The sequence below is a fragment of the Scleropages formosus genome, chromosome 23 (assembly GCF_900964775.1).
Source record: "Scleropages formosus chromosome 23, fSclFor1.1, whole genome shotgun sequence".
Classification (NCBI taxonomy): domain Eukaryota; kingdom Metazoa; phylum Chordata; class Actinopteri; order Osteoglossiformes; family Osteoglossidae; genus Scleropages; species Scleropages formosus.
This window is the reverse complement of record NC_041828.1, coordinates 1,736,218-1,752,452: the sequence shown is the minus strand read 5'-3', so window position 1 is coordinate 1,752,452 and position 16,235 is coordinate 1,736,218. Positions and strand designations below refer to the sequence as shown.

Here is a 16,235-nt window from a genome sequence, read left to right as displayed (position 1 = left end):
GATGAATATTTAGACATACCTTGCTGCCTTTAGCAGTACTTGTCTCTTCTCCCTCTTGGCTCTCTCTGGTCTCTCCGTCCTCATCCCGCTCCTCATCTTCCGCCACGTCTTCAACCTCACTCTCTCCCATGTCAGACTCAGTTTCTTCTGGCTGAGACAGTTCTGATTCTGAGGACTTCAGGAGCTGCGAGTCTCCAGTGTCCTCTGATTCAGCATATTCCTCACTCTGGGTTCCTTCTGGACTTGGTCTCACCGGGACAGTGTCAGGAACCTGTGAGTCAGAGTCAAGGCTGACTGAGACTAGAGCTTGACCCACCACAGAGGGTGGACCTTCTGGACTCTCTGTAGCATGAGGCCCAGGCTGAGATTCAGCCATTCTATCTAAGGCAGCCTCCCCAGCGGAAATGGACCAGGTTTCATTCTCGCCTTGACAAACTTTTTCCCTTTCTCCCTCATCCCCAAAATCAACAGATACCTTCTGGTGGCCCTCTGCTCCAGTATCAACATGTATGTTTTGGTCAGTATCAACTCTTCCCTCTGGACCCTGGGTAGAGCTCTCATCAGCCTGGATGTGACTCATTACATCACTGTCTTTCAGCTCCTTTCTCTGTGCAGGTGAGTCTTTGACCTCCACTCGTGTGACAGCTGGTGAAAGTTGACCTGGCTCCTGCAAACCACTCATCTTTCTTCCAAGTTGTATTTCCTCCCTGCGACTGACACATCCAGCATCCTGCTCTCCATCTCCTTCTCTCTGCAGATGCTCTGTGAAAGCTGCGAGACTCTGTGACTCAACTGACACAAGCTCCTCTTCCCAACTCCTGCCATGCACTCCAGTCTCCTCCATCTGGGATTCTGCTGACTGCTCATCACCCTGCTGATCATCCTTTGAAATCTGAACTCCTTTCTTTCTCCATGCTCCCTTCAGCAGAGCCTCCAGCTCTTCAGCGGCCTGCTTCTCACTCACTCCACGCTCAAAAACCTTTCGCAGTATGCTTTCCTTTGCCTTCATTAACAAGGCCTCTTTCTCAAAAGCAGTTGGTGGTACCTTCTTGACAGAACTCTTCTCCAATTCTCCCTTTTGAGGGTCAACTGTCTCCACTGTTCCGGTGTCCATGCTGTCCATCTGCTCAAGAACTAGAGCAGAAATAGTTTCTTCTGTTTCTTCCTTTTGCTGGTTCTTTTTCAGTACCATCAAGCTCTCCTCATCTTCCATGATGTCTTTGCTCAATTCATCTCCAGAGATTTTCAGTTCCTCAACATGACCTTTAGGTATCAGAATCCCTTTTCCCAGCTCTGAAGTACAAAGTTCAAGTGTTCTTATATTCTGACCATCATCATCCTGGCTTTGATCGAGCTCCCTAATGTTCTCATCTTTTTGTTCATGAATTACTTCTTTGCATTCAAATGACAACTCTTTCCTCTCCATTGTTTGCAGCGGAGGATTCTCTTCCTGACTATCAACTCTCTCATCTCCCAGAGCTTCACTCTCTTTACTTTTGAAAAGTGTCTTCACTGTCACCTTATAGTCAACATCCATCTCAGTTTTGTCTTTTTTCCCTTCACTTTCTGATTCAGATGTCTCTGGTGCCATAATCTCACTCACTAGGTAAGGAATCTTTTTTGCCTCATCTTCTGCATCTATACAAACTCTTCTCCATTCAGCTTCTTTTTCCTGTTTTATACCACCCTCTGGCCTACTCTTTCTACCTTCTTCAGGATGGGTTGTGGTGACATCAGTGAATACGTTACAATCCTGGATATTTTGACTTTCTGACTCTGTTGCTTGCTCTGCCATAGTCACACTGTCTACACGGCTGAAGTCAGGAGTTCTTTTTAGTTCATGGTTTTCATCTTTTCCAACTGTTGTCCATTCAAGTTCTTTTTCTTGCTCTCCGTCATCCTGGATCCTACTTTTACCTTCTTCCAAGGAAGCTTGGGTGACAGCAATGGATCCATCAGAATCTTCTATGTTTTGACTTTCTGATTCAGTTGCTTGATCTGCTTGAGTCTCATGCTGCACATGTCTGAGCTCAGAAGTTATTTTCATTTCATATTTTCCATCTCTGCCAACTTTTGTCCATTCAAGCTCCTTTTCCTTCTCTCTATCACGCTCTGTCATACTCCTACCTTCTTCATGGGAGGTTGGGGCGATAGTGGATCCATCAGAATCCCATATTTTTTGACTCTTTAATTCAGTTGCTTGTTCTGTCATAGTCTCTTTCTTTAAGTTTAAGTCAAGAGTTTTTTCCATTTCATGTTCTCCATCCTTACAAAGTGTTCTCCATTCAAGTTCTTTTCCCCGATCTCTGTCCTCCACTATCATACTCTTTGTGCCTTCTCCAAGGGAGGCTGGTTTGGTATCAATGAGTCCATCAGAACCCTGGATCTTTTGACTTCCTGATTCTGTTGTGTACTCTACCATGTTTTCAGTCTTTACATCCCTTAAATTAGTAGTTTTCAATTCATGTTCTTTATCTCTGCCAACCCTTTTCAATTGAAGTTCTTTTTCCCGTTCTCTATCATCCTCTATCCCACTCTTTCTACCTTTTTTTAAGTAGAGTAAGGTAGTGGATCCCTCAGAATACTGGCTCTCCAGTCTTTCTGATCCAGTTTGCTGTGCTGTGGTCTCATTCTCCTTGTAGCTGAAGTCAGAAGTTGTTTTTGCTTCAGGTTTTCGATCTCTACCTCCTGTTGTCCATTCAAGGTTGTCTACCTTTTCTCTATCCACCCTCTTTCTCTCTTCTTCCAGGGAGACTGGGGTAATATCAATGGATCCATCAGAATCCCACATTTTTTGATTGGTAAACCTTTTGTCTTCTGTCCAAAGGTCTAAGACAGGCTGAAGCTGTGATGGTCTGACTTCATTGCAGAGTCTTTCCTCTGTGATCTCCCTACTGTCTTTGGGTTCTGACCTCTCAAGATATTTGTCAGTTAGCAGAATCACTGATGTACTCTGGGGTTGGACCTGAACATCAGACTCAGGCTCTACAAATATGCCGGAGTTACTGATTTGTGACATAGTGTCTGATGGTAAAGGCACCTGAACATAATTTGTGCTTTCCCTCCTTTCCACATGAGCGCTGTCATGTCTCAACTGGCATCCCATATCAACTGGCATGGGGTATTCAGGTTTAATTTCTGAAAGCTCCTGCTGCAGTCTTTCCTCCGCATTTAATGTAATCAGAGCCAGCATTTCCATGCTTCCCTGCGCTTCAGTAGGCATTATCTTTTCTGTTGCTGATTCATTTCTGTGAGCTAATGTCATTGTGATTGGGTCCTCTCTTTCTTCTTCTACAGGTTTAAAGGAAATTATAAAATCTGAGGAAACCGATGCCGCTGGCATCATGCTCTCAACAGATTTCTCAGGCATGTGCAAGGGGTCATGGCTACTTTCAGGACTTATATGTTTACTCGCACACTTGTCATTTGGCTTTGTGTGTTTACTTTGGTAGTTAAATGGCACTATTCTATCTGATAGACTAATAGTCTCATTTTTTGACTTAACTGTTTCAAGTCCTTCCTTATCCTGCAACCCTTCCTCCTCCAGATCTGAAGACATTTCAACTGTGATGAGGCTTGCATGTTCTCCACTGACTGGGTTCAGACTACCTCCCTTAATCTGCTTGGCAGCAATGATTTTAGCCATATCCTCCCCCACCAAGCCTCTCCTAACAGCCTCCCCAAGGGGCAATCTCTCTCCAGAAGTGATATCAACAACCCCTCCTGAGTTTATTTGGCTTTGCAAGAGCCTCAAAGCCGGCACTGGGTCAACAAGCCGAGCCTCAAGTGCTTGGGGTAGGGTCATAACCTGGCCAGTGCGTTCATCCTTGATTCCACCGAAAAGTTTCACCTCAAGGAACCGTTGACCCGTCTCTATGTCAATCTTACTTTGATTGACAAGCTCAGAGTAGGGTACAATACGGGCACTCTTGGGGTCAATAATGCCTCTAGTAACTCCAGGTGATGACATGGCTCTTTCAGCAATGCTATCATCCAGCAGATCTTGAAAAACTGCTTCTGTTAGGGTTAATCTAATCCCAGATCCTCGATTGAGCACAGCACCAGTGGAAGCCTGCAGAAGAGCTGTTTTGGGGTCAGACCTGGAAAACTCCCCGATTTGGCATTCCCTCTCCAGTTTCTCCAATTCTTCAGCCATGCCCTTGTCCACCAGGTCTCTCTGCAAAGCATCAGCCACTTTGAGCCGAACTCCCGAGCCGTGGTGCATGATACCGCCTTCAGCCAGTTGCTGGGAAAGCAGCTCCTGAGCCTCTTCTTGTCCTAGCAATCCTTTTTGAAGAGCTTTAACCATGGTCACAGGTTGCCTGGTACTGGGATCTAAAATTCCATCCATCTGCAGCTGCAGGGCTACCTTTATGCGTGCCACATCAGAGTCTGAGCTCTTGCCTCGGCAGGACTTCTCCAAGGCAGCTGAACTCTTCCTTTGTCCCTCCTCGATTAGGCCCAGATTGTATGCCAGAGTGACGGAAACTTTCTTTCCCCGACACAGGTCTACCACGCCCCCTGAAACCACCTGGGCCTCCAGGAGCCGAGCAGCAGTCTCCGGGTCCAACAGCCCAACCCGGGCAGCATCTTGCACGGAGTATAGCTTGCCACGCCCCATGTCCACTATGCCTGCCAGTGTCTTCTCTGACTTGAGCACACTCCGCATGAGACTCTCATCCAGCAAGCCCTCCTGTACTACATCCTCCACGCTCAATGCCTCACACGCTCTCACGTCCAGGAAGCCTCCAAACAACCCTGCACGTTCCATGAGCTTAACTGCCGTATGCCCTTGGAGCGCCCCACAAGCAAGGGCCTCATCCAGAAGCAGACGCTCTCCACTTTCTGTCATCAAACCACCTTCCTGTAGCTCCCCCACCAACCGTTGCAACTCTGCATCTTCCTCACTTTGTTTTGTGGAAACTCCACCTTCCCTGGAACCACCTGGTCTTGTACTCGGGTCCCTCAAGTCACGGTCCGTAACAGCCTGCTGGAGTTTCCTCTGAGCCTGGCTGCTGTATTCTGTTACTGCTTTTTTGGTCTCACTGTCTCCCAACTTTTGCACCTGTAAGGCTATATTTGCAGTCTTTAACTCATCTTTCTCAGAAAGTCCCTCCTCTACAAGTTCTACAGCTTGGGTTTGCTCACTGTACTCCTCCTGCAGAAGGTCACTTACTAATATGCCCATTTGTGGACTTGCAACAACTTGATCCTTCTCTTCCAAAACAAGGTGTTTGACTGAAGTGTCTACAACCATCTTTTTGTCCTTCTCTTTCCTCTCCTCATCCTGCACATGGAGTTTTCCAAGTGACCTTGAGCTTGTGTCCAACTCTGCTTTGTCACCATCTTCTGTTTTCACATGTTCCATTTCTGTCGTTGCTAAGGGCTGGGAATTTGTATCCGTCTGGGGTCTGGAAACACTGCCAGAATCATAGCTCTGGACATCCACAGCTCTCTCGCCATCACCCAGCTTAAGCCCTTTCCCAACTAATTTGCACTGTACAAGCTCCTTTTTAACAACACTGGAACGTGAGACAGTTCTCACCTCCCCAGTAGGATGGAGGATTTCTTCAAATTTTGCCATTTCCACCCTGCCATCTATATTCTCCTTCTCAAATTTACTATGCGTTCCTGGAAACACATGTTGCAATGAATACATTTTCATTTCTTCTGGCTTTGGGGTCACACTGACAAGTTGATCACTGGCCTGAGTTTCACAGATCGAAGGCAGTCCTGTTTTGTCAGTCTCACTCTGCTTACTGAGCACTCTTGGGTCAGGGCTCTCTCCCTCCTTCATACATGACTGCCTTTTTGGCAGAACTGCTCCTGGAAACACCTCTCCCTTCTTGGATAGAACATCTTTAAGAAACATGGAGGACTTTGAGCTCTCCTCCTGGGCGGCCAGTATTTCTGCATCCCCTTGTTTAAGAAAAGAAATCGTGACTTTGGGTTCCTGTTTGTCAGCAGTTAATTGATCAGAATGGGATTCATCTCCAATATGTGTTTCAGGTTCCATCTCCAGGTTGGCCCCTTCTTCTGAAACTGAACTGGTGGCACTGGCAAGCTGGGCTAATTCAGGCTCCAGAAGAACCAGGCGCTGGCCAGAATGGGCATCCACGTAGCTATGAGTCATGAGATGAAAGAGGAGGCGCTCTTGGGCCTGCTCTCCAGGACCTGCATGCTCCAGAAAGGCAGAGTTAAAAGTGAGTCCCTGAGGTGATGAGGGTGGTGAAGATGAGAGCGGTGATGATGAGGCAGAGCCCCAGCTCAGGCGGTTCAAGGTGGGGGAACCAGACTGAATCATGCTGGGCAGTACATCTGGGATTCGAGTTTCTCGCAAGACCTCCACCACTCTTGATTCCAGAACTTCTTCAGATCGGTTTAATGGCACAACATGACTGGTTTCAGGTAAGTACAATGCTCCCACACTGTGGCGTTGGTTTAGGATACGTCGAACAAGCTCGCCCGAAATGACACCTTGCTGTAGGGCCTCAGCCAAAGGCAAAAGCTCACCAGACTCAGGCCAAAGAAGACCCATGAACACCCAGAGGGACTCCAACACTAAAAGAGCCATGCGAGGAGCCAGCAGGTCTCTCCTGATGGCCTCATCCACACCAAGGCGCTCCCCACTAACTGGATCTAGCAATCCCCCAGTCCTCAGCTGCCGGGTCAAGACAGCGCAAGCCAGGTCCTGGTCCATCAGACCATGTCTGACTGCTTCTTCGACCGTCAACCTGTGTCCAGAGCGTGGGTCAGCAATACCACCAGCAAACAGCTGAGCCTCCAGCAGTCGCACGGTCACCTCTCGGTCAATCAGGCCTTCCTGCACAGCGCGAAAGATACCCACCTTCCTGCCAGAGCGAAGGCACACAGCACCCCCTGGTTGCTGCCTGACTGGTAGCAGGCTCTGGCCAGACTCGGGATTGGTAATGCAGTGCTGCTGCAGCTCAGAAAGGCTCAGTTTCTCTGCTGTGTTGGGGTCAATCAACTCCCGACGCTGCGATCGTGAGCGCAGCTTGTTGTAAACTCTAGGGGTGAGCAGGCCCTTCTCGCCAGCAGTTTCTAGACTGAGCCTCTCCTGCCGGGACGACTCCTGTACTCCACCAGCACTGATCTGCAACTCAAGAATTCGCAGGCCCACGTCCTCCCTAATCAGCCCCTTCTCCATTGCCACAGCAACTGGGACCAACGGTCGCTCTCGAGGCTGTAACTGGTCCACCTTGTGGAGGGCAGCCTCCAGTTCAGAAAGCAACTGAGCAGCATTGCTGTCAATCAAGCCTCGGGCCAAACCGTCCTGCACCGAGAAGGTTTCGAAAGAACCCGGGACGATTAGGCCACCCATAACAAGCTGGGCTTCCAACAGGACATGGCAGGTTTCCTGGTCTATGAGTCCACGCTGTGCTGCATGGAACACTGGGAAGGTTTCCACAGTCCCCAGGTCGATGACTCCAGCGATGGCCACTTGTTTCTGCAGAAAGAAAGAACCCACTCAACACACCTGGAAGACAGCATGCGCGAATCTTCAGAATAACATCAGGGAAAACAACATCTTATTCTCTCTTTATATTTACTCATCTCAGACTGTATGATTTTTTTTTATAAAAAAGTCAAAGAACTGCAATCACAATTTAATGTAAAGGCCCAGAATTTTACCCAGAAAAGGAAAAACAGCCCCAAAGACCGAGCTATTATGAATTCTACTTTGTTTTCTGAAGCGTAATTTCTGTTAAGCATTAGAGAAAAATTAGTTAATGTGAAGTCTTGTTAACTTTAGCTTGCTGTACTGATATTACCACACGAGAAGCCCATAGTAACAGGCATGTCATTACAGGCTTTACATTTGCTAACACAACAGGACTGGTTGCTGGAAGACAGAAAACACCGGGCATCTCTAGGCAACAGAGCGCTAAGCATGCAGCGCGGTAAAGAAACACACACTGGTCTAAGAGCTTCTGGGAAAGGCAGACGAGGGCAGGAGGGAAAGAGGGACAGGACGAGGACGGAAGGCACAGTAAGAGAGAAAGCCAGCAGTACTTACCGCACACGGCGATCCTGAGGCGCACACACACGGACAGGCCGAGGGCTCGGCAGTTTGAGGTGACAGTGCCACAAGCTCGGTGTTAGAATCCAGCATGCGGCCACTCCAGCTACCTGAGGCCTGCTCTCCCTGGACTGACTGCAACCGACTGATGTGGACAGAAAGGCCAGGCTCGCCGACTTGCTGGTCGGACGGCTAACTCAGTGATTATCACGTCCGGCCAGCAGCGGAACTGACACGCCTGACCTTTCCGTGACCTACAGAGTGACCTATGACACTGATTGGTCCCCATCAGCCGGTTCTCAACCCTGCTTGTCTGTCCCTGGAACTCGGCCCACGGGGTCCGAATCGTCCTTTTGCTCCCGGCAGCTGTTAGTGACTCCGAAGCAAAATGCTGGTTAAGATCCACACAGTATTATTATATTAAAAGACAGACAACAGAAACAAACTTTCTCTGTCTCTCTCTCTCTCACACACACACACACACACACACACACACACACACACACACACACACACACACACACACATATATATATAAAACACACAAATCTGGACACATCATGCTCAAATGTGAGGTGAGGTTTTGCATAGCTGGATTCCGGTGCTCAAGACGCCACTACTGAGTGGGGACAGTAACCGCGTGGCCCGGCGGGGACCTGGATGCACCTTCCCATTGGGGTAACAAACACTGACCTCAGGATTAACCTTCACACGTTCCCAGTAAGAACACACACTCGCACACAGACAGACAACCCTTAGTGAAGAAAAATTGTCCTCAGTTTCTTCTTCCTTTCTGGTCCACGTCCACCAAGTGGGTGAGCACAAAACATGGGGTCCATTTCAGGGGGGCAGGGATGCTATAGAGAGGTGGGTAGTGACCCGTCGCTTGAGTACATTTGTGGAGAAAGTGCGCTTTTCACAGTAGTTTTTGGTAATGCAATACAACTTTGACTGAAAATGAACTTTGACTTAGCTTTTACTGAGCTACACCACTAACACTTCTGTTACTTTAGGAAATTTTCAGGTGTCATGTTTCCTTTCTTTTCTTAAACCCTTTTCTTTTTTTTTTTTTTTTTTTAAAACTTCAAACCACAAGCAACCCTTCCTCACTGCTGTCCATCATTGACGGGTTCCCCTCGAACCAGTCAAGATATTTCAGTACCACTTTTGTTTGGGAAATTGAGAACCGCCGCAGAGAAGGTGCTGAGCAGCCTGGCGGAGGGTGGGAAGCCACGGCTTTTGGTTTGCTCTATTTTTTGTTTCGAAGTGAAATGAATAAAAGACACTTGGAACATTATCAATCTATTGCTGTAGTTTTTAATACAATCTATTAAAAATTACCGACAGTGATGATCAAACCGCAAAGTACTCCCAACACCGCAATGCAGGGTAAGTACTGTGGTAAAGAGTACTGTAGAAACAGGGGAACTTGATGTGGGAACCTTTGGATCATGAAAGAACGTCACTAACACACAGTGTTGTTTCGTACCATGTCAGAGTACACCGGGGGAGCACAAATGTAAACAGAATGGAACTCGTACCTAGAGCCACGCTACCCAGTGTTCCCTGCTCTAAGCCAACGGTTGATATCGCAGCATGTACTCCGATGGCACAATGCAACACCGTGTTGAGATGGAGATTATAACCGGGTATCGTGACCGCAAGCAACATCGCTGACCATCTGGTGACCCAACACAGCCTTTCTGTTTCTTTAATCTGACTGCAAAACGTCTCTTTATCACAGACATATGCCAAATGACTTCAAAAGACATCAGTAAAAGTATCTGCTCAGAGCACTTTTCTCACCTCCTTACTTTGACTCGAGTTGACTATGAAAGAACCGTTTTTACTCGTATTCACTGAAGGTGTGAGGGACAGTACTCTGGGTGTGACCTTTCACTGACGGACCCACCTTTCTCACTATTCTGTGAACATTAAAGTCACGTTTTCTGACCTTCAGTCGAACCACCTACTGTCGGCCGTGTTTCTCCGTGCGAGTGGGGTTTGACGGGTAAGGGGCTGAGACCCCTACAAACACCATGTCCCAGTAACGGGCCGGCAGCACTGACACGGCTACAGCCACACGAGGCGCCAGTGAGCAAGTGTTAAACTGATGTGGTGAATGATGGGTGACATGGAGAAAAGCATGCAGTTGGCGGGCACTGAGGAGGAGGCACACACCATGCTATTACCCAAAACACAGTTAAAACAACCGAGCTGATCACACACTCGCACGTGTGGAGGATGGTGAGGTCTTCAGATGGATTTCAAAAACGTGACAAGCAGCATGCGACCCTGCGTACACCCTCAGCATTTTGCGCCTGGACCTGCGCGCGCGCATACACACACCCACACGCACACGCTCCACTGGAGCACATTAAAATGTGGTCTCCTGTGCGGAGGACAGACACAGATAGCGGCACATTTAGAACAGGAAGCTGTGGCTCACGCAAGCGCCCTGGACCTGTGGGAGCGCTGCGACCCACTTCCCACTCCCATCCCGCACTAAGACAGCCCCCCTCTGTGAGGCCCTCCCCCTTCGCTACCTTGAGCTGTTCCTCCCTTGCCAGCTGCTCCTCTAACTGCTGCTGTTGGGCAGCGGAGCTCTGGCACAGCTGGCTGTAGGTGTCCTTCAGCTCGTCCAGCTGGGCCGCTACGTGGGATCGCTCCTCTGCGGACAGTCTGGGGGGAGTGGTCAGAGACACACACTACTGTGTATCGGTGCAAGTTCCCTACACAGCAAACCCTGAGAACTCAACACAAATGTACTGACTCCTCATGTTGCGAAGGGCTGAGTTACAATCTTTCAAGAAAACATTTATGTCACTGTTCCACTTCATTTATTGCATTTTCTACTCTAATATTTGTTTGCCCTCCCAGCCACTAGGGGACAGTACAGAGCACCCAAAGGGAACAGCAGCGTGGGACACCATAATTCGAGACACTTCCACGGTTGGCTGCCTGGTGCTCCAGAGAGTCGGAGAGCAATAACAAGGTAAAGAACGTTGTGTCTGTTCACAGAATGAATCAGTCAATGATTGGCAGTGAACAAGCAGGAGAGTGTATTTATTCCCATGAACTTGCTCTAAAATAGCTCAGTTCAACAGAAATATGAAATCTTTGACTGTGGTAGCAAAAGGGAGTAAGAAACAGGACGAATTACAAACAAGTGTCTAGACCCAGAAGTTTTCGTAAGATGAGGAGCCAGCATACATGTGTTTCTGAAAGAATGTTAGCCTGCAAACATGAATCAGAGTGTGTGCGTGCGTATGAGCACGTGTGCCTTGGCTGGGACTCACTTGCTGGCCTGTTTCGACAGGAGGAAGACCTGCGTGCTTCTGATGGCTTCAGCCACCTCCTCCTTCTTTGCTGCAAGTTGCTCACCGATGGCCTGTGAGGTGTGCATGTGGGAGTAAGTAAAAGCTACACAGTCTGTATGGTATGTAAAGCAAGAGTAAAGGCTGAGTGCCAAAGAAACGCTCCGTGCTGCACTGCCTTTCCAGCTGTACCTGCTGCGCAGCCAATGAGGACTCAGCTGATTTGGGCACCACGGTCTTCGCCCCCCGAGGGGTCCCGGCTCGTTCCTGGAGACCCTTCACCCAGCAGAGTAGGTCGGACACCTGGCTCACACGTGCCTGCCTCTCCTCCTCGACCTCCTTCTGCAGGGACGAGCACAGTAGGGAGGGAGTTACCATGCGACACGCAGCGGCACCGCCAAGATGCAACGAGGCGTGGTGAAAAGATGGCGATTCGAGGGCAGAGGACGGCGAATACGGACCTCCTCCTCCTCTAGTCTCCGCAGGGCATCGCTGATGTACTTCACGTGCTGTGTCGTCAGAGTGACCAGCGCCGTGTAGCGTGTCCGCAGGTCCATGAACTGGAGCACAGAGACATGCGACACCATTACTGCACAGGCAGGACACACCAGTAAAGGACGAGGAGCTCTCTGCTCCTCCACAGGGTCACACAGCAGTACTACAGCCCCTCGGCTCCACGCACCTCCTGCGTGATGGCGTCGGACGACGAGTGCATCCGCCTCCTCTTCACAGGGGACTTCTGAGTGGACTCTACGAAGGCCCTGTATGTCATCAGCTGCAACTCGTAATCCTGTCACGTACACACACAGGTTAGCACACAGTGTAGCGACATCACGTGTACTGGTGCGCACTCCAACTGGCTACAGTCAGCTGGACAGGTAGGGGTGCTGCGCCTCACCTTGACTGCGGCGCAGTACTGCCTGGAAAACGTCTGACACTCGTCCAGTTTTGCCTGATTCTTCTCGATCTCAGCAACCAGGGCCTGAGCAGGAGACACACACAAGCACACATCTGATACACTCACTTCCAGGCCATCACCAGCCCTCTCTGTCCCTCACTCTTTCTCCATAGGGATTCCTACATATTGTACCCAGGCACTGCAGCCTTCAACCTGCAACCAGGCCCTTAACACCGTCATGTGCTCCACCGCAGACCTGGACAGGCAGCCCTGAATTTACAAGGCAGTGTCCCTCAATGGCTGTGCACCCTGCTGCCCAGATATGGTAGATGTCCACTTGCCCCATCTCCTTGAGAAGCTTCTGGAGATCTATACGAGGTACAGATCCACCCCCTTACCCCAACACCTGCCTCCCGCTACCAGCCCAGTGACCCACCGTTTGCTGTGCCAGCTGCTCTGACAACACCCGGCTGTCCGTCTGCCCCGGCTGCGCGTTCTCCTGCTTCGCTGTGGTCTCCTCGATCCAGTGCACCAGAGCCGCGTGGCCTTCTCGGTACTGCTGCAGAACTGAGCCAAGCACCTCCAGTTCCGCTCGCCTGACACACATACATGCACACACACATAAATTCATTCATTTAGCAGACACTTTTCTCTAAAGCAATGTACATCTCAGAGAAAATACAATTTGGGCATTACATCAGGGGAGAGAGAAAGAGTGACAGACAAAAATGGTCATGTAAAAGGAACAGATGCTGAAAGAGACTGCAAAATTAACATTATAATCAGAAGCCCGTAATGCAACCGTGACCAAGTGAGAAGCCCGCTGTAGTCAAGTGGAGTGGACTCTCACCGGGTCTCCATCTGCCTCCTCACACCACCCCATCTCTCTGCCAACTGGGATGCCCTCTCTTGGTGGCGCTCCAGCTCGGGGCTCCGGTCCCGATACAGCTGGCTCAGCTGGGCTCCCGTCTCTCTCGCCTGCTGCACCTCGGCAGCCAAGGCCTGGAAGACGTGCTGCTGGTCATCTAGCTCGGCTTGCCAGCGCTGCAGGACACGTAGGACGCAGGGGAGGTCAGAGCGCTCACCCAGGGGGTGCCTTTAACCTCAGCATCACCTTGAGGAGGACTCACAGCCAACTGGTCGCGCAGAGTCTTGATGGCGGACGTGTCGGCCGGGACGATGTCCTCCTCGCTCAGCCGGCTCTCGTACTTCTTCACGAGGCTCTCGGCAACCTGCGAGCTGCGCATGAGCATGTCCACCGTCTTCAGCCTGAGGGACACAGGACTGTCAGAGTACGCGGAAACTGTGTACACGCATCTGACAGAGATGCACACGTGCGGGGCGCTCACTTGTGCAGGTAGACGGAGGAGAGCGCGTGCACGCGGTCCATCTGCTCGACCGCCAGGCCAAGTTCAGAGCGCAGGACGGGGACACTTGAGGAGGTGGGCTTCTCCTCGAAGAAGCCGACGCACCTGCGAGATACATCGCCCAGGTTCGAGCGCAGACCACCCAGGTCCTGCTGCAGTCGCTGTGAGAGAGAGAAAGAGCGAAAGCTGTCACGACCACTGGGTCAAAGTCATACTGGGACCCTCTGACGCTGCAGGACACACAGAATGGACCACCGTGCTGACCTCGGCCTCTGCGATATGGATGGCATTGTCCACGGCATCGCAGCTCATGCCGCTGGAGGGCAGTGCCTGGATGCCTCGTGTGAGCCGCTGCTCTGCCTCCTCCAAGTGCTGCTTGATGGTCTGGAGCTCCGAGAGGTACGAGCGGGAGACAGACTCATCCTTCTCCACTGTTGGGCACCCAGCAACAACAACGCTTCAGAGCCATGAACTCATTACAAAGGCATTGCAGAATGGTGGGGGTCAGGTGTGTACCCGTCTCCATGGAGACCAGCAGGGCGTTGCAGTGGGCATGGCAGTTTTGCACCTCCCCCTCTAGCTCTCGCCGCTCGGCAGCCGTGAAGATGATGCTCTCGCGGCTGTCGGTGAGGAAGTCGGACAGGTGGGCGTCCAGGTGGTCCAGGGCCTGCCGCCTGTCCTCCACAGTCTGCGAGCGCACCTGAGGGGCGAACAGGGGCAGGTGAGCTACATCTGGGACAACACCAGGACTGTGTCGCCAGAACACAGTGCATCGGTGCTCAGACAGGTGGGCACAGGTGAATAGGGAAAGGGGCTCTGACCGTATCCAGGCTCCAAGAGGAGACGGTCCTGATGTCCTTCAGCAGGTAATGCCAGGACACAACGCTTTTCATGTTCACATGGAGCTGGTGCCACAGGGACATCACGTTCTGGTAGAGCTGCTCCATCCTGAGGACAGTCGAGAATGGGTCAGGAGTCACGAGCGTACTGTGTGTGTGTGTGTGTGTGTGTGTGTGTGTGTGTGTGCGTGCGTGCGTGCTAGTGTACGCACCTGCTGGCCATCTCCATGGCCTCTTTGTTGGGAGGCGGGACAGTGAAACACACTGATGGCACCATGGCTTCATTGCCATTGGGGCTGATGACTTTCCACTTGGTCCTCTGCGAATTGTCCTCCAGAACACACTCCTCTCCTTTGCTGATGGTGATCTGGGGGGGGTTATAGAAAGGGAGGAGGGAGAGTTGGGGAGGGGCAGAGAGATAAAGACTGAGGGTGAGATGTGGAAGCAGACGGAGGAAGGACTAACGGAGAGGGACAGATGGGGATCTGTGAGGGGACAGTGGAAAATAAAAATAAAAAAAAATCTGGACGGGATGAAGAAAAGACAGACTGGCAGAACGTTGCAGTTCTGTGGGTCTACAGCACTTTTACTGCGGCTCAACACACGTGGGGTGGATGTGATGCAATGAACACGCAAAGCCGTTCCGCTGGGGTTATGACATGAGACCCTGGAGGAGACTTAACCGCTGTCTACTGTCCACTGACCCTGAAGGACACGAAGAGGAAACTGTCTGCAGGACACAGCCTGCTGAGAGTCGTCCTAGGAAAACTTGAAACCAAAGAGAAAGCTTACAAACACAACTAGGACCACAAGTCTGTTTCTAAGTCAATTTGTTCTTAAATCCAGGTTTATCGTAACCGCTAAATTATGGGAGGCGCTCCTGCTCTTGCTGCCCTGCAGACTCCCACGTGACTTCGGTAAGAAGAAACGAGGTCTGAACGCTGCAAACTTGTCCCATTAGTTCTGAACCACACTGATCTGACCCAAATCCTCCTCCACTGCTGCCCAGCTCAGCTGCTCTTTGGCTCGATCCACTGCCTCGTGTTAAGAAAGAATGTGCCATTAATAGATTGCAACTCAGCACGGTGCCCTCTAGGGCCTCCACGGACACTGGCATCTGGGTGGAGCTGAGGTGGCGGTTGCTATACCTGAGCGTTGGCCTTGGCGGGCCACCCACAGACACACAGGGGGGAGGAGGAGGAGGAGGAGCAGAAGAAGAATGGAAGAAGAGGGGTGGACAGTAGAGGGGGTGTGGGGGGAGGAGAGAGAGAGAGATTACTTTCGGGCATTGAAACAGACCTCGTCTATAGCAATGTCACTGAAGGAGGACAGCAAAACGAGACAAAAAGCAGCGCACACTGGCAGGGTTGGCTGGGGGGTGAGGGGGGCACTGGGGAGTGGGCGAGCGAGAAAATGCACAGTCACAATGACAGCCAGTAAGAGTTAGCAACACGTTAGCATGTGAGCGTGAACAGCAAAACTGCAGTTGGGGTCCTGGTCATCACACCACATGGTCAATGGGTCAAATCCCAGTTAGACGCACTGCAGTACAACTGTGATAAAGTGCGAAGCTGCACATGGTGAAAGAAGAGCCGTGACGCATGAGGCTTGGCAGACGAGTGGGGAGAAGGGGCACAAACGAGCGACTTGGTGAGATAGGGTGTTCGGTCGAGTCCCAAGCGCCCGCCATAGCGGCTGCGATGGCTCAACTGCGAATCCGTCACGTTTCCACATGCGTGGGACGTGTTGGTGTTTGAAACCATGCAGCGAAGT

General features: G+C 50.7%; 1 protein-coding gene across 21 annotated transcripts in view; it reads right to left on the bottom strand.

The window, feature by feature from the left end:
• Positions 1-16,235, bottom strand: part of macf1a (microtubule actin crosslinking factor 1a) — a 125,320-nt gene that overhangs the window by 48,925 nt on the left and 60,160 nt on the right. For 13 of the 21 annotated variants that reach the window (XM_029248252.1, XM_029248253.1, XM_029248255.1 and 10 more), the window contains 16 exons: positions 15,611-15,622; positions 14,675-14,829; positions 14,445-14,571; positions 14,140-14,323; positions 13,888-14,054; positions 13,606-13,784; positions 13,387-13,525; positions 13,107-13,300; positions 12,693-12,852; positions 12,257-12,340; positions 12,041-12,148; positions 11,820-11,918; positions 11,551-11,700; positions 11,341-11,432; positions 10,588-10,723; positions 20-7,468 (listed from right to left, as the gene is read on the bottom strand). In XM_029248252.1, coding sequence (XP_029104085.1) covers positions 20-7,468; positions 10,588-10,723; positions 11,341-11,432; positions 11,551-11,700; positions 11,820-11,918; positions 12,041-12,148; positions 12,257-12,340; positions 12,693-12,852; positions 13,107-13,300; positions 13,387-13,525; positions 13,606-13,784; positions 13,888-14,054; positions 14,140-14,323; positions 14,445-14,571; positions 14,675-14,829; positions 15,611-15,622 — 9,435 coding nt within the window. The remainder of the gene's footprint in view (positions 1-19; positions 7,469-10,587; positions 10,724-11,340; positions 11,433-11,550; positions 11,701-11,819; positions 11,919-12,040; positions 12,149-12,256; positions 12,341-12,692; positions 12,853-13,106; positions 13,301-13,386; positions 13,526-13,605; positions 13,785-13,887; positions 14,055-14,139; positions 14,324-14,444; positions 14,572-14,674; positions 14,830-15,610; positions 15,623-16,235) is intronic. The other 8 variants (XM_029248260.1, XM_029248254.1, XM_029248259.1 and 5 more) reach the window with 2 other exon arrangements.